General features: G+C 39.6%; 1 protein-coding gene across 36 annotated transcripts in view; it reads left to right on the top strand.

The window, feature by feature from the left end:
* The window catches only part of MAP4K4 (mitogen-activated protein kinase kinase kinase kinase 4), a 193,921-nt gene that overhangs the window by 112,668 nt on the left and 59,754 nt on the right, over positions 1 to 21,499 (top strand). For all 36 annotated transcript variants that reach the window (XM_009184800.4, XM_009184799.4, XM_009184801.4 and 33 more), the window contains exons 4-8: positions 10,582 to 10,707; positions 11,971 to 12,081; positions 16,150 to 16,240; positions 18,380 to 18,510; positions 20,718 to 20,772. In XM_009184800.4, the coding sequence (XP_009183064.1) occupies positions 10,582 to 10,707; positions 11,971 to 12,081; positions 16,150 to 16,240; positions 18,380 to 18,510; positions 20,718 to 20,772 (514 nt within the window). The remainder of the gene's footprint in view (positions 1 to 10,581; positions 10,708 to 11,970; positions 12,082 to 16,149; positions 16,241 to 18,379; positions 18,511 to 20,717; positions 20,773 to 21,499) is intronic.

The following is a 21,499-nucleotide window of genomic DNA, read 5'->3' as shown; positions in this document are numbered from 1 at the left end:
ACATTCAAGAGAAAAATTATTTTCTGATAAAATACGAATAGTACTCAATGTTAGTAGTAATATGTATTGTGTTCAGAGCATGTCTCAGAGCGAAAACATTAAAAAGGGAGCTGTGGCCGGGACCTGCAGCAGTGTGAGTGCCGGTGGTGGTCACTCTCCTCAGTGCTCTGGGGCGCAGTTGAGCAGTGCCAGCCTCAGCAGTTGTTCATATTATTTCCAATCGAATCACATATTGAAGATCACTGGTTCTCTTCTCCCTCAGTCTTTTTGGTATCTTTGAATTTTTGGCATCTTTTCACATTTTTCCAAGAGAAGCACTTGCAGTTTATCATTATCTTGTATGAACAGAGGTAATGACGTACATAGTTAGGACATACATTGCTGACTGTTGTTTAGAAGAGAGGATATGGGACACATTTTTATGAGTTTCTGTGGTGGTGGAGTATAAAGCATTCAACAGGATTTTCCTCATAAGGATTACTTACATAGTGGGCTAGAACTGAATACACTGGTTTGGTTCAGAGCAGAGCTTCTCCTTGGGTTTAGTTAAGGTCAGTTTGAGTAACTAGTATAATGCAGATGGTAGCCCTGTAGAGTCAGATTTCCTCAGAGCTTCGTCAAGTGTAGTAGTTTTTCCATTGGGACTGTGAAGCTTTTGATTTTGTGTTTCTCTCATTGTCTCCCATTAGATGGTTTGATACGTTTCTAAGAAGTAGAGAAAATTGAGAGGGAGAGACTTCAAATTATTTTCCTAGTTGGGGTTGAAAAGTAGGGAGGTGATGTTTAATTACTGAAGGCTTGATGACTGGTGCCACCCTATAGTTTTCTTCCACACCACAGTGTTAGGAAATGATTGACACAGGTGAGAAGCTGTGAGAAGCGTTGAGTGACCTCCAGATACAGGCTGTGACATTTTCTGCAGAGAACGTTCAGATGCAGTATGACATTGCCAAATGTATGCTTGTACCTGAGTTTTGTCACCTAAATGTTTTTAAATGAAGGGTGTCTATTAGGAATTAAAATACCTTGATTCTATTTTCTATTTTACCCAAGTCTGTGACACTTATTCATGGTCTTTTTTGAGTAACTTCTGTGGAAAGCATCTTTGAATTCTTAGAGCTAAGGGAATGGTCCTTCATATGTGGTTCCCATGAGGCTCTTCCAGAGACTTCTCCAGGGATGTGAGCTGTGATACAGAGGTCACTCCGTTGTATTTGAAGTGGAAACTGCCATTTCAAAAGAAAGACAGGATCCCTTTCCAGATTCGCAAATTATCCACAACGAAGAGAATTATTTGAAAGTAACAAAATGGTAGTGCCCACACATTGAAACTAAGGCTTTTTTCCTTGTTACCGTGTTGGCGGATTATAACAAATTTTCCATTTTCCAGGGAGCATCAAGAGCCAGGGTGATTTTGGTTTAATATCATGACATTTGAAAGATAGCTTTCCAAGGAAAGATTTCACTGCTTTTCTCTAGGTGATCATTGTTTTTATTTTTTCTTCCTTTTTTCTACTCATGTACTGTGGTGATTCATGAAACATATGAGAATAATACACAAGCAGGAGTTGGGGTAGCTTAAGAAGCAATAGTGGAGGAGACAGGAAGACTGAGGAAAAAGAGTAAGATAAACCATGAAACATATCAGAATTCGGAGCTTTGCTTCTAAGGTCCTCAAGGTCAGAGTTAGAAAGTCACCGAACTGTGTAAATACTAGCCATTGACCCCGCCCTCTGAAGTCCTTGCTTCTCCAAGTAGGGTCTGTGGAATAGTTACTAGCTTCATTTTGACAGCCAATACTTTGATTCACACACAAATCAGTAAGTTGCTTATAGCAATTGAGGTCAAACAAAAATTATTTAAATGATCGGATCAAAAGTAAATTGATTTCAAACATCTTTCTTGTGGAGTTTTTCCTATATGTGACTTAAATTTTTTAAAAAAATTATGATTATATTCTTCTGTTGGTGGGAAAGTAGGAACAGATGACCTGTATGATAATGTGGGGCCTTTTACTCTGCTACTCTGGTTGAAGGGTTGAAACATCTGTAAACCCAAGTTGTTGCTTTTTAAATGCACTGGGTTCTAATTTAATGGACCAGAAAAAGCAAATTGGGTGTCAGGTTCCTTCATGGGCAGATGCCCAACAGACATAATAATTTATACCAGTGGAGGTGTAGGTTGTAGCTTTTGTTGAGTTTTTTTTTTTTTTTTAATCTGTGAATTCTGTGATCAGTGTTATTCCTGGGTTAGTGTCAGATAATTTTATCCCCCCCCCAATATGTATATGGTCCAGCTTCTTTGCATGCCTGGTAATTTTTAATTAGATTCCAGACTTTGTTAATTTTACCTTATTGGGTACTGGATATTTTATGTTTTTTATAACATACTTGACCTTTGTTCTGGGATGAAGCTAGTTCTTGGGAACAATTTGATCCTTTGAAGATTTGATTTGGGGATTGTCACATCATGTAGTCTAGATTTATTTGGCCCCACTATCAAGGCCAGAGTCTCCTGAATCCTGTGAATGATGAGTTTTTCCAGTCTAGCCAACGGCAGGAGGCACTGCTTCCCATCTGTTTGAGCACTGGGTACTATTCCGAGGAATCCTTTGGGATCAGGCTCTTTCCCTTGCCTCAGGTGGTTTCCTCATGGGGATGTGTTGATAGTGTGCTACTGAGTCTTCTGGGGGAATTGCTTGTTCTCTCTGCAGCTGTCTCCTTTCTCCTCAACTCAGAGACTCCTCTGGGTGCCGTTTAGGTTTCCTTTCCCTTTGCTGCAGCTTGGAGTCCTTCTCAGGGCAGTAAGCTGAAGTCTGCATGTGTTTCCCAAGTCTCAGGGTCACTGTCCTTATGGCCTGAAGTCTTCTAAGCGCTTTCATATGTTTTGTTTAATTTTAGTTATTCAGGTGGCAGGATAAATCATCTGTCCTTGATGCTTTATTTTGGCCAGGAGCCGAAGTTCCCTTCATTCTTTTTTATTGAAGACACATTTTGTCAAATATGTAAGCAGGAGCTCTGGTACCTGTGAGTGCGTGGACGAATCCAGCATGAAGTGCAGAAACACTATTGCTTATCACACCCTCCTTCAGAGCTGTGCTCCTTGTTGCCATTCCTTTCTTGGACCCGTTTTTAAGGTTTTAGACAACACTCTATTCAATGTGTATTGTACTCTTTCCCTCCTTGCGCTGTGGGAAGCTTCATGGGGTTTGCCACTGGGTTAGGAAGAGGTATGAATAGACTGAGGCAAGATTCTCCTCAAGGGACCTTGTGGCAGGTCAGGAAAGTGAAGACAGAGGATGGTAAGTGCTCCACCTACCTTCTCCTTTTGCTCCAGGAATGACTTAAGTCTGGAAGGAGCCAATAGTAAGAAGTTGCGTATCCGGATTGGTACGTCATAACAAACAGGAAGAAGTGACCATGAGGCTAAGGTCAGAGCCTTGTGGTGCCACTGACCCAGTTGAAGGCAGTTTAAACAGCCAGGCTGTAGTTCCTCAGGCTCTCCTAGGCCTCCCTGCACAACTGACCATTGGTGTCAGCGGCCCAAGCAGAGAAACTGGTGGTGGCCCTCGAGCAGCAAGGAGGGGAGAGGACCCTCAGTCCAAGGACAGAAGGAGATGGACTGTGTGAGTTGCCAGAAAGCTCATTTTGAATTCTTTGGGGGCCAGACTTTTCCATCCTAAAGTCTTATTTATTTATTTTTTTTCCAAATTAGGAAAATAGTATATGACAATTGTAGAAAATTAGGCCATAATCTAGAGATAATATTTGGTAGCATTTCTCCCCTCCTCCTCAATGCATTCATTTAAACTGAGTACTAGTATGAACTATTTCAAGTATATTCTTGAAGACACTTGTACCCATGGTATTTTGTCTATAGATTAGGGCTCGACAGGGTCAACTGTCAGGATTCCTGGATGTTGATGACCTGAAGCTTTGGAAAGATCTAATAGTTTCTTTTAGATCCTAGAGGAAATAGTGGTCTGACTTGAATTTATTGTTTGAGTGATATCACCATGTTCGTTATTTGCCATATGGTGCTTTTTGGTTGGGGGTTTGTCCTTCTTGTGGGTTATTCAGGCAAGCATCAGTCTCCCAAAGTTATTGATGGACAAGTGATGCAGAGGAGAATAGAATGAACTGTATTCACTATCTGAAGTCCTCCCCACCCCCATCCATCCAGGTGAATGGTGTCATTGTGTAGTTGTCTTCTATATCACATTATTTTTAGATACCAGCTGAGTCTCATTGAAAGATTCAGCAGGTGGCACTTTGTAGAAGATGGAGGGATCCAGAGTGCGCGCTGGGGGCTTTGCTGTGTGTAGTAGAAGTTCTGTGTTGTGCTTTCCATGGAGAACAGGGTAGGTCTGGGGCTTCAGGCCATGGCATGCTGGGTTTGGAATCCCAGAACTAGCTCATTGGTTCAGTAGCAGAACTAGAAAGAGGATGCATTTTGGTTTGAAATGTGCTCACGACAGACAGTGCTTTTTCTTGAGCAGGCTGTCGTGAGTGTCTGATTTCCATTTTAGTTATGTTAATTTTGTAAGTTTTCCGTCGGTTTTTATTGAGACTGATCTTGCAGGGGGGAGCGGATTAATTTTAAGGAACATGTAATTTCTTCCTTTGATCAGATCCTATAGCCTTAATTTTGTTCTGGGATCTTTCCTGTGTAGTTATATTCATCTATGATTAGTTGAATAGTCAGTGAATTTAAGTCGTAATGTGATGTGCCTGTTTGAGGGAAAAAAATGGATTAATTCTGTGCTGCTTTCATTGGTATGGTACTGAATAATACTCTTAGATGTAGTGGGATTTACCAGGTAAAAAGTGATCTGTTCTCATTTTTCTACCCATTCACAGTCACATAAAGAAAAGATTCAGTAGTAGTTGACAAAAACAAACTTGTAAACTGGTTTTTAAAAACAGTTATGTTCATTTGTATATTTTGGTGCTGAAATCTTCCAGAGATGTATCTCATTTTATCAGTCCTCTCTCCAACTAACATAGAGTGGTCAGTCAGTTGCCTTTTTCTTTTATCCAGCTGTCGCCGAGTCTACTTTTAATTCTGTAAAGAGGGTATGCCAGGTGAAAGGTTTCATTTCACCTGGCAGATGCTCAGAACATTTCCCAGTCCTTTTGGATTCCAGTTAGCTTATCTGAAGTCTGCCTGTCTCTCCTCACATAGTTACTACCATTGATGGAATGAGAAAAAATTTAGGTAACAAGTTTGAACAGCATTTTAAGGGGTCATTAAAAAACAACAGAACACTCATACCATGCACTCCTGTGTGCTCAGATGGTCGAGTGGGCAGGGCTTGTCATATGACAAACCCATGGCTGCTTGTGAAAATTACTACTTTGCAGATGTTCCCTGCCCCACCCCCACCCTCTGACAGCCTGCAAGGCGACTCAAAACTCATCTCCTAGTCAGGTCCTAGCCTGAGACAAAGGCCTTTTCTCTGAGAGTTTGCTTCCACTGGTTAAAGTCCAAAATGCTAATTGGCATCAGCTGCATTAAATCACTAAGCGGGGGCTAGCAGCTGCCACACCATTTGAGTAACCAGGAGGGGGACCTTTTTTTCCTTACTAAAAAGGCCTCTCTCTCAAGTTACTCTTGATTTTGTTTTTCATTTGTTTATACTTGTGACCTGCTAAAGAAGAGCATGGAGGACACAGTAGTTTGGACTCTGCCTGGACACATGGAATATATAAACTTCCTCTATGTAGTTTTGCCAACTCAACTTTATGTATGGGATTTTTTGTTGTTTCTAAATTTTAGTTTTAGCTGGCCCCAGTCTGTTTTCTCCTGTATCTTTCCAGGCCACATGGAGTGTTTGTTTTTGGTGGTGCTCGTGGTGGTGGTGGTATGTATGTATGTACTTAAGTGTTGGGATGCAACCACCAAACATGTGTTTAATAACTGAAAGGAGACTGAAACTCAGAAGTTGATTCATTATGACCCTACTCTAAAGACAACATAAAATACTGTATAATAAGCATTAGTCATAATTAGATTTCCAGTTGTAGCTGGCTCAAAGCCGTTGGTAGATTCTGTATTTCTAGTAGTGTTTTTTTTCCTCCAAGTGGGCACTCATAATTGGACAGTAAATGACAATTAGTGGTTCTAACTACCTTTTTATTTTATAAGATGTGTAATAGTCATCTATTTTAAAATCAAAATCAAGAGAGGAAATGTTCAAAGTATATATAAACTTGATCCTAAAACAGTAATTTGAGGGGAGAGTATTATTTCCCTGCAATGTATTTTGTAGTTCATTTTTGTATGCTTCCAGGATTTGACTATTTCAGACCTGGGAAATAGTCTGGCAGGTGACATTGATGGGATCGCTGTATTTCTGGGTGATATTTGGGTGTTTCCGTCATGTTAGAAAAACTATTGCCAGACTTGATTGTATTTTAGTTGTTCATCTAATCATTGATTCTGAGATGCAACCCAGTTTTGAAGGTGTTAGAGTGTGTACTTTATGGTTGACAGTGCTTCATGGTTTCATGACATAAAATAGTGGTGGGCTCCATTCAAGGGCACTTCAGATTCAGTGAAATACATGGCCCGTGGTAATCTGCCACCAGTATTTACCAATGTGCCTATTCAGGAGTTTTCACATCAGTGGACAGCATGGAAGTTAAGCCTGTGAGAACTTTAAAATGTGTGCTTGATTTTTAACTCGGTGAGCTGTGAAAATATCGAGTGCTCGTGACTCTTTCTTATACAGTGGTGAACAGGTTAGATCCTGGAAAAACATTGGTTTGTGTCACTAAAAGGAAAAAATATAAATGGAACCTAGTGGAAATATTTGATAATTCTTAATTATTGCTCAGGAAGCCTTTCATGGGAGAATCATAGGTGACATTTCTTTCTGTCAAGAAGTGAAAGCTACTGGCAGCGCGTGATAGGGAACAGCGGCCCTGGAAATAGTTTAGCCACTGCAGGGAGTGGAGGTAGGCAAAGGTAAGGGTTGGATTGATGGAACGAGTCTGGACAGTCCAGTAAAATTCCCTACTGTATGAAGTTCTTATTACAGGAACAAAGTTAAAATCAGTATTTGGATTTTCTCCCTATTCTAGTTCAACGTGAGATTAGACGAATGGCTAACTAGAATAACCAGTGTTGTTTTGTTTTTGTGTAGTTTTTATACCCCACGTCCTTACAGATTTACTGACTTTTGGATAAAAGGAGAAAAACGGTTAGTTCGCTTTCTGGTCACCCAGCTGCAGTTCAGTGTATGGAAAGTGGGATGTTTGGCTTTTTAGAGCACATTAACCATGGACCTTATCCTGGGAGTGACACCACATGCCTTTTCAATGGGCCCTGTTTACAGCCACCACCCTGTGCTAACTCTTTTCAGGAGCCTACTTGTCTTGACAAGCCTCATTAGGACTGTCCCAGGCCACTCACTGCTTGGTCAGGAGGCCTCTCGGAAACCCTCAGATAGCACTGGAAGTGAGTTGTGGTGAGTCAGGAGGGAGCAGGCTCAATGTGCCCCCATGCCAGCAAGCCCTGGTCACTACTGCTCATCATACTGTACATGTTGATATGTGTGTGCAGAGAGCACAAGGTAAAACTTTTGAGGCATTAGGTTTCCTACTTTTATTTGGGGCATGCTTCCTCATGTTCTATGGAATAAACATTGTTACCCTTTTCTGTTTTAGAATGAAGTTCCTTTGAAGCAAGGTCTCAAATAGAAGTGTTTCTCTGTTTTACTAGCTAGTCTAAACACTGGTTTTGTGTAGAATTAAGATGGTTATCTACTATTGAGTATCTCATTTTTCTTTGCTGCTTTCAACATGGCCATATTTAAATCTCAGATAGAAATTATACCTATTTGGTAGGACTTTGCAGGGTTTGAAGGAGAATTATTATATCAACTCTATTGGGTCATGTGACTGCTGCCATATTTGTAGTCATCTATCAAAGTCACATGACAAGTGTGCCTGTAGAATATATAGTTGTGCATCACTTAACAGTGGGGTTATGTTCTCAGAAATGCATCATTCATTAGGCAGTTTTGCTGTTGTCCATCATCAAAGTGTGTTTATTTGTAAACCTAGATGGTACACATGGGCTACCTGGTATGGCCTATTGCTCCCAGGCTGCAGACATGTACAACGTGCTACTGTACTGAATAGTGTAGGCAATTGAAAAATAATAGCAAGTAGTTGTGTATCTAAACATAGAAAAGAGATTGTCAAAATATGTTATAAAAGATAAAAAATGGTACTTTCCGCATAGAGCTCTGAACATTAATGGAGCTTACAGGGCTGGAGGTTGCTCTGGGTGAGTCAGTGAGTGGTGAGTGAACGTGAAGGCCTAGGACTACTGTACGCTACTGTAGACTTCATAAGCATCATAAGCATTGTACACTTAGGATACACTAAATTTGTAAAAAATATACTTTCTTCAATAATAACTGTAGGTTACTGTAACTTTTATTTTATAAAACTTTTAGGTACTTTTGTAATAACACTTAGCTTAAGAAACATTGCATAGCTGTACTAAAATATTTTCTTTTTAAAAATCTTCGTAAGCTTTTTTCTGTCTTTTCTAACTTTTTAAACATTTTGGTAAAAAATGAAGACAGAAACACACACATTAGCTTAGGCCTGCACATGGTCAGGCTCATCAATATCTGTCTTCCACCTCCACACCTTGTCCCAGTAGAAGGTCTTCAAGCCAGTAGCACACATAGAACTGTCATCTCCTATAATAACAATGCCTTCTTAGGGATACCTCCTGAAGGATCTGCCTGAGGCTGTTGTAAGTTCACTTTTTTTGTTGTTTAAATAGGAGTACACTTTAATATAACAATAGAAGTGTAGTAAACCACTAACATAGTCATTTATTAAGTATTATGTACTATACATAACTATATGTGCAATAATTTTATACAACCGGCCATGCGACAGGTTAGTTTAGCATCACCACAAGCAATGTCAGTAGGTGATGGGAATTTTTCAGCTTCATTTATTAATTTTATTAATTTTATGGGTTCATTGTTGTATTTGCAGTCCTTTGTTGACTAAGATGTTATGTAGTACATGACTGTATTATAATACTCTAGCGTTTATATTTCAGAACCAAGCTGTAAGGCTATACATTTGTTTTCTAAAGCAGTAATGTATAACTGAAGTTTGTATTTTAAAAATTATTTTCCCCATCTGATCTCATTAATATCTAATTAATGATGTCACAGCTTTTAAAGTATAACAATTTGCAAATCAAACTTCCTTTAGGCTTGTAAGGCCTTAAGAGTGGTTCTAGAGGTGCTAGACTGAAGCAGTAAGTAGCAGTAAGTAGGGTTCTTCCAAGTTGTGTGTAAGTGCATGCATACACACACACACAACACACACACACGCATGTACATCTAGGCTACTCAGAGCCCCTACTCTTACCTGGAGAGAGAAGGACATCAAGGTATGAGTGGGATGGTTATGTCAGTGTAGAAAAGTAAGGACATTTTAGGGGACTAGTCATCTTTTCCTTTTGAAAATGTATGCAGTATAGGGGATTCTAGAGATCTGGTCATCAGATTTCTCCCGATCTTAAATACTGTGCTTTTGTAATCAAGGATGATTTTCCCTTTCCTGCACAGTTCCTGTTCTTTCTCACTTTAACCCTGCTTTCCCTTCATTCTGTGCTAACTACAAATCTTCCTTAACCTGACTCTTCGCAGATAGTATGTCATGTGTATATAACAAGGGACAAACTGTCTACTTGACTGGTGTGCACAGCTTCTTCTCCAGGTTTATATGAGAGATAGGTGGAGATCACAGACTTCCCAGCCTTTGTCATTCACAAGGGCAACTTATTTTTATTTTCCAGACTTGTGTCACTATCTTTTTCCTTCATTCCCCACCCTAATCTTCTCACACAAACTCTGGGTTTCTTCCTCTGCTCATCTTACTTCAGTAAACCAAGATGCTAGGAGAGGAGCCAAGTCTGAAACAATGTGCTCAGTGATGTTTTGTTTCTGGGACCCACTGGACTCAGCTGAACCTCTTCCGGTTAGTGGGTTCTCACTGAGCACACCGTCACAGACTGCACCTCCAGCCTGCATTCATGTATTCAGTACTCTGCCTTGGCTTCACTAGAGGGTGCTGTCGTGCAGGGTTGTTTGAGGTAAACGTTTTCTGGACTTAACGGACCAGATGATCTGTATTTGCAAAGGAAACAGACTTTCCAAGTGATAAGTTCAAATAGTATCAGCCATTTCCCTTTTTTGGTCCCATTTTTACAGCTGAACAAACCGAGGCTCAGAGAAGTGGAGTGCATTTCCAGAGGTCACAGTTAGTGGGAGAACTGGCCAGGCAGCCCCCTCGCACTGTCCCTGCAGCTCTCCGTGTCTGTCTTTACCTCCTATGCATCACGTCCTATAATCACACTTCAAAGGATGAGTCCTCTAAGATTCCTGTTCTTGGCATAAGGATAAAGTGAATGCATATGTGCCTCTGCTCCTGGAGGGTGGGAAACGTGTGTTCCTTTCATTATTGTATGTGGTGTGGGAGAAGTAAAGTCATGCACATCATTCAGTAGCCACACATTTTATTTTTATTTTTTCTTAAGGATGAAGAGGAAGAAATCAAACTGGAGATAAATATGCTAAAGAAATACTCTCATCACAGAAATATTGCAACATATTATGGTGCTTTCATCAAAAAGAGCCCTCCAGGACATGATGACCAACTCTGGGTAGGTGGATGTTTCCTGAGCATTTGTGGGCGTTCCGTTTGCTTGAATTGTAAGGGCGTGGCCGGGGTGGGGGCTGGGGGGAAGGGAGGGAAGAAAAACCATGAAGAGGAGCAGTAAGTAGCTGGCAGATTCTAAAGGCTTCCTTGGCCGATGTCTCTGGGTTGACTATATGCTGGTTGTTTATTGTGATATTGATTTCACATTGCATGGAAAAAAGTTAACTTTGTGTTTCAGGAATAAAATGGCAGCATCTAGAAGGAATGTGATCAAATAGCAAGGAAATTAGGAGCTTGAAAGCAATACAATAAAAACTTTATTTATGGCAACAAAACTAATTTGAAAGCCCAGCAAATTGAGCCTACCACTTGGAAATGAGAGACTGATCTCAAGAAACAAACTTCTGCCAGTAGCTTATCAATAGTATTAATGATAATAGTTAATTAAAACAAATTACAGGGAAATTTCTGGAATTGACACATTCAACCTTATCTCTTTTTGAACACATTTATATTCAAGATAATGACCTGGAGATACCATCAGATCTGTGGCTATCACATTATTTAAACTTGCAAAGCAGGAAGATAGATGAATACTTTTTGTATCAGTATTTTTAAAGGGCCGTTACAGAAAACATCTGCAAAATTAAATAGAAGGGAAAAAGTTTACTCTGTTACCATTGCCCAAATCAGGTCACAGTTAAAATTTTAGAACAGTTCAGTTCGGTTTATTTTCTGGGTACTTTAAACATACCATTGTGATCATGTTGTTCAAACATTCAGATACTGTAAATATTGTATTAAAAATTGTATAACTGCTTAAAAATACTATTTTTTATTCGTATTAGACCCAGTTAATATAAAATATAATAGTTTGAGGATCATAATGTGAAAAATAGAATGTTTTTGAGGCAAAATGAAAAAGAATGTTAGGGAATATTTGAGTCAGATATTTGATAATTGGGCAGTGATGAGGAGCAAAGTGGTCTTCCTGTGCCCACGTGCTTCTGAGAGAGAATGAGCACTTCAGAATTGCTGCGCTTGGGTGTGCCGTAGAATACCAGATACTCACAGTCTGCTGGACCAAATACGCAGAGCGAATACATGGGACCGTGAAATGAGCTTTCAGTTCTTCAGGTGCCTCCAAATTATTATGAGTTATTTAGGAGCATCACGTTTCCAGGTCTTCAGAATAAAGAGATGGCATGGCGGTTTTCCCAATTTCTCCAAGATGTGTTACTCACCTTGTGTCTTGTCTGCCCTATAGCTTGTTATGGAGTTCTGTGGGGCTGGGTCCATTACAGACCTTGTGAAGAACACCAAAGGGAACACACTCAAAGAAGACTGGATTGCTTACATCTCCAGAGAAATCCTGAGGGTGAGGAATGTGGGTGGCTACAGTGCTCCAACCCATGATCCTGTGCTTCCATTTTCATTTTCCCAGCCCCAAGTACTTCTTTGCATTACTTATACATATATAGATTATTCTCTTTGACAGCCAAGGATTCTGTATATCTAGCTAGCTTTGATAATTTTAAGCTATATCATGATTTGACTCTGGCAAGTATGTAAAGAAGGTTGACTTAAATAAAAAAAGCATTTCTGTATTTCCCTGAATTTACTTTCCATGGCATCATGACATACCTATTGGCAGCTTTCCTTTGAGTTAAAAGGAAATCAGAGTGGAAGGGAAGAAAAATAATCTCCAACTATTGTTTTTAAAGGAATTCTGTGTATAAGCTTATAAATAAATACTATTGGTGCTGAATGCTGGTTTTCAAAATCACCTTGAAGACTTTGGTGTTAGCTACTAGAATCTGTTACAATATTTATGAAGAAAAGTTAGAATCTTTAATATTATTGACAGCCATTTGGAAAGCTGGCTAAATATCTTAGAGTAAGTTTCTGAACTACTATTTTAGCAGCTTTTAAATGTTTCTTTTGAGTAGTAAAGCCATGTTGACGGCACAGGCAGAGGGTTTCTAGGATTTCGTATTTGAGCAGTGCATGTAGGATATTACCAGTGGGTCTCTTCCTTCATTTGGCTATCACAGTTTTTCTCTCTACTTCATCCCTGAATTACACACAGACATTACTTGGTTGCATTTCATTTACCTCCCACATTGAAAAAAAAAGATTGTGAAGTTAAATTGAAGCCCAATTCTTATGCTTCCCCCACTAATAAAAAAACTTAAAAGTAATGAATAAGTTATTTTAATTTTTTTAATAAGTAAAGTTATCCCACTTTTTATATGTAAGATTCATAGAGGATTGCAGGTTTAAAAACTGCCATCTAGACTTCCTAGAGAAACGTTTAATTTTTTTTTTTTAATTTAGATATTTATGTAGTCCTTGAAAAGAGGCAGTTCCCCTAAGAAGACTAGTTGTGGGGGGTGGGGTAGGGTGACAGGAGAACCATCTTTTTATAAACGCTTGCAAATGTCATTAAAATATCAGGATCTTTTATGACTATTACAGAAAGCAGAGCCTCAATGTGGGAAACTTTCCTGCCCTGTACTACTGTAAAGGAAGTCAGGTACTGGGCCAGGTGGATTTCTTCTATTAGTAACTAAAACTCTTTAGCATGGTAGGCAGGATAGAACATTGGTTGAGTGGTTGGAGACTAGCATAAGTCATACCTGGGTTTGAGTCCTGCCTCTGCTGCTTACCTGTAGCACACCCTATGTTATTCAACTTTCAGGACTTATTTTCTCCTTGTCTATACATTTTAGATACCAACCTTTTGAAATTACTTTTGTTAGGAGAATTCAATAAGTTAGCGTATATTAATCATTTAATGTAACATTTGGATACATAGCTACCTATCAGTGACTATTAACTGTTGTCATTATTCTTTGTTTTAAACACCCACTCTCCTGCCATACACATCCCCACCTGCACACCCACGCCCCTACCTTTCTTATATAGATATCTCAAGCAGAGAAGTAGCTTTTAGCTTGATGTCCTAGGCATCAAATGTATTTCAGCCTTCAAAGACAAATGTGTTTCTATACCCAGGCAAGCGTTGTTTACCTATCATATGTAACATGTACATTTAGCCATTTTACCATCAATAATCTCCAGTAACATTTAAAAAAAGCCAAAGTTGTTTGACGCCTCTAAGCCAGCTTGAGTGTGACATGTGAATGAACATCTTTTTGAGACGCAGGAAATCTTTTTCACCTCACTGGGCATCTGAAACACGAGCTGCCTTCGCCTACATTTCATCTAGAATGGGAGTTTTTCCTTGTGACAAAAGTTTCAATTAACTAAAAACAAGCAAATGCCTCAGGGAGAGTTCGTGTGTCATGCAGTAGTGTGTGTTCATTATAGGGGTTACTAAGAGTTGGCTTTGGTAAAGAGAAGGCAAGATGATAAGCTGGAGGTAAGGCCTGATGAGAAAGGAATGCAGCCACCCCCAGAGAGATAAGCTGTGTTCTCAAAGACGGTTGGGGTTAGACAGTTTCTGTGGTGGCAAAACCTTTCCTCATTTCTCACTAGATGTTGGATTTAGACATTATGATCATTATGATCAGACCCTTTGAATGGTGAGGATGCTAAGCAGGTAGGCCTCAGCCAATAGAGAAGTGCTTTTTGGAGCCAGCACACTGTTATACCCTCTGGACCACAAGGCTTAGCAGCAAGGCCAGCATGTTCTTTTCAGCCCACTTCCATGTTCACATTCCACATGGCAGTATCTTCATATTGAACATGGGAACTTAGAGCTTTCTGTAACCAGTGCTGTATGACAGCCTTTGACTGCTCTTTTGTTCCGTGACCATGCATGATAGAGAGTTTAGGGGAAAATGTTTCCTGGTTTAGAAACACGGATGCATTTGCTCAAGGATAGTGCTTCACTGAGTGTTTGGACTTGGCGTCTCTGCTAAGGAAGAATAATTGTGGCCTGATTTCTGGTATGGGACTAGTTGAACACACATACACTCCCAGGTACTTAATGGCAGAAAAAGGTTCTTTTTTTCCGAATAATCATATAACATTGTTGCAGAGCTATTAGATACACTTAATTCCCTGTAGAAGCAGTGATCCTGTAGCAGTATAGACAGGAAAACAGGCATTGTTCCATACATTTATTGCTGGTAATGAACAAGAGTGCATGCAAGCCACATTTGTGTGACAAGATGTGGGTGCTTATGTTTGTTGTTAAGATAGTTCTGTAAAAGTTTAAGAAGAGGTTGGCAAGTTAGAAAACAAAAATGAACTGAAGTAATAGAAATAGGAATTACGAAGAATTGGGGAACTTAGCTTTTGTGTCTCTCCTTTTGCTGTTTGAAGTTATACCATGCTGAGAGGAGGTACTTTGTTCCTAACTATAGCAATAAGGTACCATATATTTTTAGTGCTTTTTTCTCTAGTCAGTGCTTTGTGGTATAATACCGCACATCCTGTGTTGTGAAAAATAAACAGAGCTGTCAAATAAGCTTTGCTCTGTTTCCTAGACAGACCAGTAAATGAATGTTTAGAAACCCCCTATGTTAGAAAAATTAGTATTCTAGAGGAGCTGTTGTATTTAATTCATATCTTACAAAGTAATGATAACTATAAAACCCCATGAAAAAAGAATAAACAGGAAAAAAATCAAATAACCCTTACTTATAATCTGCCCTTTTTGGATTGAGACATTTTAGAGTAAATAGGTTGCTTGTATCTTAAGGAGGTGAGCTGTATATTTGGCTTCTCTAGCTAAGGACAGAATAAGTAAATGAGTTGTGAGAATGATGCATTACTGTCTCTTGGACCATATTTGGATGCAACATGTGTTTTTGTTCTTCCACCACCTCTCGTAAGAGACAAGCTTTTGGGCCTCATTCCAGATACAAGGTCATCAAAAAGTGTTATATGCCCAGTAGGTTTGTTTCCTTGGGAAAGAAAGATATTTTATTTGAACACAAGGCTCTTTTTGACAGCACAATCATTTTATGCTTGGGTTGGAGATGGGATTGATCAGCACTTAGCAGTTTGTCACTGTGCAGTGGGAAGGCTAGCCAGTGTTAAAGAGCCAGATTTCAAAGCCCTCTCTTGCCCTTTGCTTTTCCCCTGAGATGTGTCTAGTTCAAATATGCCCACGGGGTCACCCTCTAGACATTTAGCGTGGGAAAGGAACCACCCTGTACACAAATAGCACAAATTATAGCAGAGAAACTGCAGATGATAATCTGCAGTGTATCTTAAAGGCACAGCTAGAAGTGGTCATGTTGCTCACACGGGGAACCTAACCCACTGGGAATGTGGCGGAGGGGAGGACTTCTTTCTGTGTGTGTGGTAGTGTTGGTGCTGTCTTCCTGGGAATGCACTAAGAGTGAAGTTAATGTTCATGAGCTCACAAACACCGTTGGTCCACATGTGCACTTTCTTATAAAAGGTGTGTTCCTGGCTGTTTACTTATAGTCACAGAAAACTAAAATTCAGGCCTGTCTTTCCTATTCAGGGACTGGCACATCTTCACATTCATCACGTGATTCACCGGGATATCAAGGGCCAGAATGTGTTGCTGACTGAGAATGCAGAGGTGAAACTTGGTATGTAATGGATGTGCGGCGTGATCTCGTAATTGCACCTGGCACAAGCCAGCTGTACTCCCAGTTCTACTTCCATCTAGCTAAAAGTTCGGTCTGTTACCCATGTTTTCTATTTCTGTTCTTAAGAATGTGGGAACCGAGCATATTGCTTAGCCTGGCTCCAGCCTCCCCACTTCCATGTTAGTTCCCTCCCACCTCCCACCCCCTGGTTCTCTATACAGCAGCCAGACTGATCTTCAGATCAGACCATGCCACTTTCCTGCTTAAAGACCCTTAATGGCTTCCTATTTTACTTTGGATAAAACCGACATTTCTCACCCTTGCCTATAAAAAGCCATGTAGGATCTGATGCCTGCTACTTTTCCCTCCTCATTTTATGTCCCTCTTTACTTCTCTCTTCATCAGTCACTGTCTTTTTTTCTTTTCTTAAACTTCCTGGATCTTGCCTTGGGGCCTTTGCATAACTGTTTGCCATTGGGAAGACTTGACTTCAGTTTTGAAGTCACAGTTTTTTTTCTCATGTTCAGGGGCCTTTTCCAACCTCTGATCTGTCTTGGGCCTTGCTGCTTGTTTCTTTCATAGTATTGTTCACAATTTATAGTTATGTGATTGTTTTTTACTTCTGTTACTGTCTCCTTTGCCAGAATGTAAATTCTGGGAATGCAGCAAATAGCCTATTACCCAGCACCCAGCATAGTGACTTCATTGTAGTAGGTGCTTGATAAACTTCTGCATGGATAGGTAATTACAGCCCGTGGTGTTTTCCTGGAGTTATTCACAAGGGTTCTTTTATAGATCTTGTTTCCTTTAGCTGGGTCTGAACTCATTCCACTTTCATCTAAGTGTTGTATCAAATTTTTAAATAGCGTTTGTATTAATTTTTCTTCCACTAACACATCATAACAAAATTCTTTCTGTTTATATGGGTCTGGTCCACCTTTCTTTTAGAAATCATAGGCACAGCTGTTGCACTGTAAAAGTAAGATCTTCATAGTTACTTTCTTGCATAGTGTCTGTGTTTGTTGGTCTTCTATGGAGGAATCTGCCCAATTGGAAACTCCCCTCAGGGTTCCCCTCAAGGAAGCACTTGAGCAGTTCTCATACCAAATGACTCAGTGAGCTGTGCGTTCCCTGCACTGGTCTCCTGCTATCGGCCTGTGATAGTACCTGAGTGATCACTTAGTGATTGGTTACCATTGCCTTCCAAGTCGCTGTGATGCTCGCTTAGGCTTCCTGCACTAACTGGCTGGCCTGTGTGTCCCTGGTTCCTGTGCTGCCTGGCCCGTGTGTCTCTGTCTCTGAAGGAGTACTCAGTGAGTAAGTCCACACCCTGGACAAGCCATTTTCTAAGCGTGTTCTGTGCATAGAAGTTGAATCTATGATCCCTTTTAGTCATCTCAGCACTTCGTAGGCCTTTCTGCATGGGCGCCTCCACCTTTGCAGGTTCCTGCTGGGGTAATGGTAGTGTGTGTGGTGATAGTGTTGGCAGGGACGGATGGCAGGCATTCCGTTAGAGGTCATGGTCTTCCTGCCAGCTCTGCCTCCCATCCTTGAACTTTCCTCTAGACCACCACCACCATCCAATTGGGTGGGATGCAGAAGTCACTGAAAAATCAGCAGAAGTCCCAAGTGCTTTAGGGTGTGTTGTTTGTGAACATATGATTTAGCGTGTTTTTTTTTTGATTCAGTACTGTGTTTTTTTCAAGAAAACTTTTGTGAATGTCTTACCTTTATGGTTATTAGTGCTGTTTAAGAAGGTAAGTCAAGTGTGTCTTCAGTCAGTTCTCCAGAACATGGGGCTCTCTGTGACTTGATCTTGTTTGCGGCAGTTCTCTAAAAGCACTGAAGGTTGTGGTTCATTCAAAAGGCCCTCTGCTGGTCACTGTCGGAGAAGCTGGGGAGGCAGCCAGCTCCAGGCTTCACAGAAGCTTCCAGACTGGTAGAGGATCTCACAGTCTTGGTGGCTTTACTGTGGAAGGGCACTCCTGACCAGTGGTGCCTGCCTTGAGGAGGATCGCATATTCATGAAGCACTGCTGTTTCAGTTTACTATGAAGACATTTCCTCCTTGTGTTTTTTCACAAGTATATCTGGTTTGTAATTGTGTTTCACTTTCTCTTCCTTTCTCTCCCTCCCACAGTTGACTTTGGTGTGAGTGCTCAGCTGGACAGGACAGTGGGGCGGAGAAATACGTTCATAGGCACTCCCTACTGGATGGCTCCTGAGGTCATCGCCTGTGATGAGAACCCGGATGCCACCTATGATTACAGAGTAAGAGGCACCTGCTCCGTAGGCCTTTGCAGGGCCACTGGCATGCCTGAGGGATGGGGGCTTTGCTTATAAATTGCACACCCCTTGTCTGCCTGCCTTTTCGGGGAGGAAGACCTTCAGTGAGGAAAATTGCAGGTGCAAATTTTTCAGGACTTTTTTGGCTGTCTTTTTTGGCCATTTGTATCACATGACTGTGTTCTCATTAAGGAATACACTGGTTTCAAAGCAGTCTGGAGCACTTTGTCGTGCCTACAGCTTTTTGTTCCTATTTACTATCCTTTTTTTTTTTTTTTTAACTTGAAGAATATATTAGAATCGAATATTTATTCTTTTTAAAATATTGCCAGTGTACAGTAATAGCTTCATTTGAGTGAAATTTTATATTATTCTTGTTAAACTGCTGTACAGCATTGATTTGGTATACAAATTTATTTAAATTATTAGAGTGACCTCTAGGGACTTGAATCAATAATGCACTTTAAAAAAAAATCTAGATGTAAATCCATATTTGATATCAGACTCAGGTTGCTGTGTTTACAAAAGCTGTTTTTAAAAATCCATGCCTTAATTAGATGAGCCAGACTGGTTAATATACCTGTTAATGATATGCAAAATGGAATTCATGTCTTAACAGTCTCCCATGTATTTTAGTATTTATTACAAATATCCAATTAATGAGACTTAATTTAAGACTGTAGTGCAGAGTAAGTTTTATTTTTTATATACTGAAGTATCTTAAAATAGATAACAGACTTTGTGACTTTCCACTCTTTACCATGTCTCTAAAATTTGAAAATGTTTTCCCGCATTCCCCAAATAATTATTATACCTAAGTAAATACAAATAGTTAATACAAAGTTGGTAATTAGACCTGGCTGGTATGCAGAACAAGACAGTGTATTTGGTTATTTAATCTCTTTTAATCTAGAACCACCCCCTCCGCCACCCCCACCTGGTTTTTTTGTATTTGTTTTTGTTTTGCCATAAAACTGACTTTCTGAAGAGCCTGGGCCTGTTGTCTAATGTTCTGCCCTTGAGATTTGTCTCATTACTTCTTTATGTCATTTAATTTGTTTCCTGTAAACTAGAAAGGCTTAATTTGTATCAAGGAAAACCTTCTTAGCAAAATCACCACTGGGGAGGTGGAGGTGGAGGTTCTTCATGTTGCCTCAGCAGGGGACATGCAGAGCTGTTCCTCCCCCGCTCATTGCCAGGAGTGGCCCCTGGATTAGGGTAATGAGCCCCTTTGTGTACCCTGATAGTATAGAAAGCTTAATGAAAATAAGGGAGGAATGATAGGTCTCTCCTTTTTGTTGTATTCAGATATATGTGTCTGAACTTTGTAATATAAGTATAGATTATTTAGAAAACCTTTAAACTGAGCACCTTTAATTCCTTGGTTAGGATAGCATATAAACAAATATATAGTAATGATAATAACTATTCTCATCTACTTTTCAAAAATTCTTTTTTTTGGATTTTAAGAAATATTGTCTGATAAGACTTTAGTACATCAAACAGTGTTTAGTGAGTACTCTCCATTACAAAAGTAAATAAAACTGGCAAAAATGCCTGCCTTCATGGAACTTATATTTGAGTAGAAAGTGAAGTTTAATTCAAATTTTAAATTTAGTATTTCAGGGGAATCAGAAAAAAAAAAAGATTCCATGTACAGAAAACCAGCTGACTTGTTTGGTTTGCAAGTAGGGTGGGAATGCTTAGTGGCATGATTTGAATTAGTGAGCCACGTTAGGTTTTATGAATTCAGTGGTGAACACTTTGTAAAGAATGGTTTCTGGCCTTTAAACTTTAAAATCTTAATTAAGTTTGAGTTACTAACAATAAACATCCATCTGGGCCAGAAGTCTAAAGTATTGAATGCTTATGAAGAAATGAAGAAACATATTGAACCGTAGACCATTCACTGAACAGTTAGAGAGAGGTTTTTAAGTGGACCAGCTCTAGTTCATTCATAGATGTGAGTGGTTTTAATCAAATCAATTTTCTCCTTCCTTCCTTCCTCCCTCCCTCCGTCCCTCCCTCCGTCCCTCCCTCCTTCCATAAGTTCTACAAATGTGTTTGTACTTTTAATTTTCTGGCAAACTTCATTTTGGTTTATATAGCAAAGTTGTGTGAATAGCCAGACATGTAAATTAGTGGCTTTGTAGCTACTCCAGTATCCGTAACATACTATTTTATTTTTGCAGAGTGATCTTTGGTCTTGTGGCATTACAGCCATCGAGATGGCAGAAGGTGCTCCCCGTAAGTAACTTTCTTTTCTTTTTCCCTGTAAGTAACTTTTCTTTTTAGCTCACTTGTTAACGTGTAACTTAAATCTCTCCCAAGACTTCAAAAAGAACAGCTCAGCTCCATGGATAAAGGCATTTCTGGTAGACTGTTTAGATGAAGGCATCATCAATATAGTCAAGTTTTAGATATAAAAGGAATTCTTGGCAACCACTATTACTATTTCTTTTAAATATCTCTAGGAGGCCTATAGGCTACATTTTCTTTTATTTAAGTTGTACTCAAATGTGTGACCTGAAGTAGTGCTGAGATCAAATAATAAGTAGTAAGTTTTCTCTTTACATTTTAAATTGAATAATTCAGTGAAACTACTCCTAACACATGAAATTTTAGTATTAAGTTTTGAGTTTACAAATGGAGGCAAAACTTTATTAATAGAATAATTTTTTGTGCGTGTTAACTGAAATTTTGTGAGTTTTTGCTTCTCCATTGGATTGAATTAATGAGAACTTCATATAATTCATTTTTGATCACGGATGAGGTAGAATTGCAGAGAACAAAGGAAAAAAAAACCCTGCATTTTCTGCTGTCCCCATTAAAAAAGGTCTACACAAAGAATGTATAACTGTCTGGCACAGCACATAGTTGCTGCTGAATAAATATTTGTTGAATGAATGAAAGTAATTATTGACAGCTAAAAATTAGTTTTCAGTGTGGAAATAGAGATCTGCCTCAAACACCG

The sequence above is a fragment of the Papio anubis genome, chromosome 14 (assembly GCF_008728515.1).
Source record: "Papio anubis isolate 15944 chromosome 14, Panubis1.0, whole genome shotgun sequence".
NCBI classification, from domain to species: Eukaryota; Metazoa; Chordata; class Mammalia; order Primates; family Cercopithecidae; genus Papio; species Papio anubis.
This window is presented reverse-complemented; position numbering and strand designations above follow the sequence as displayed.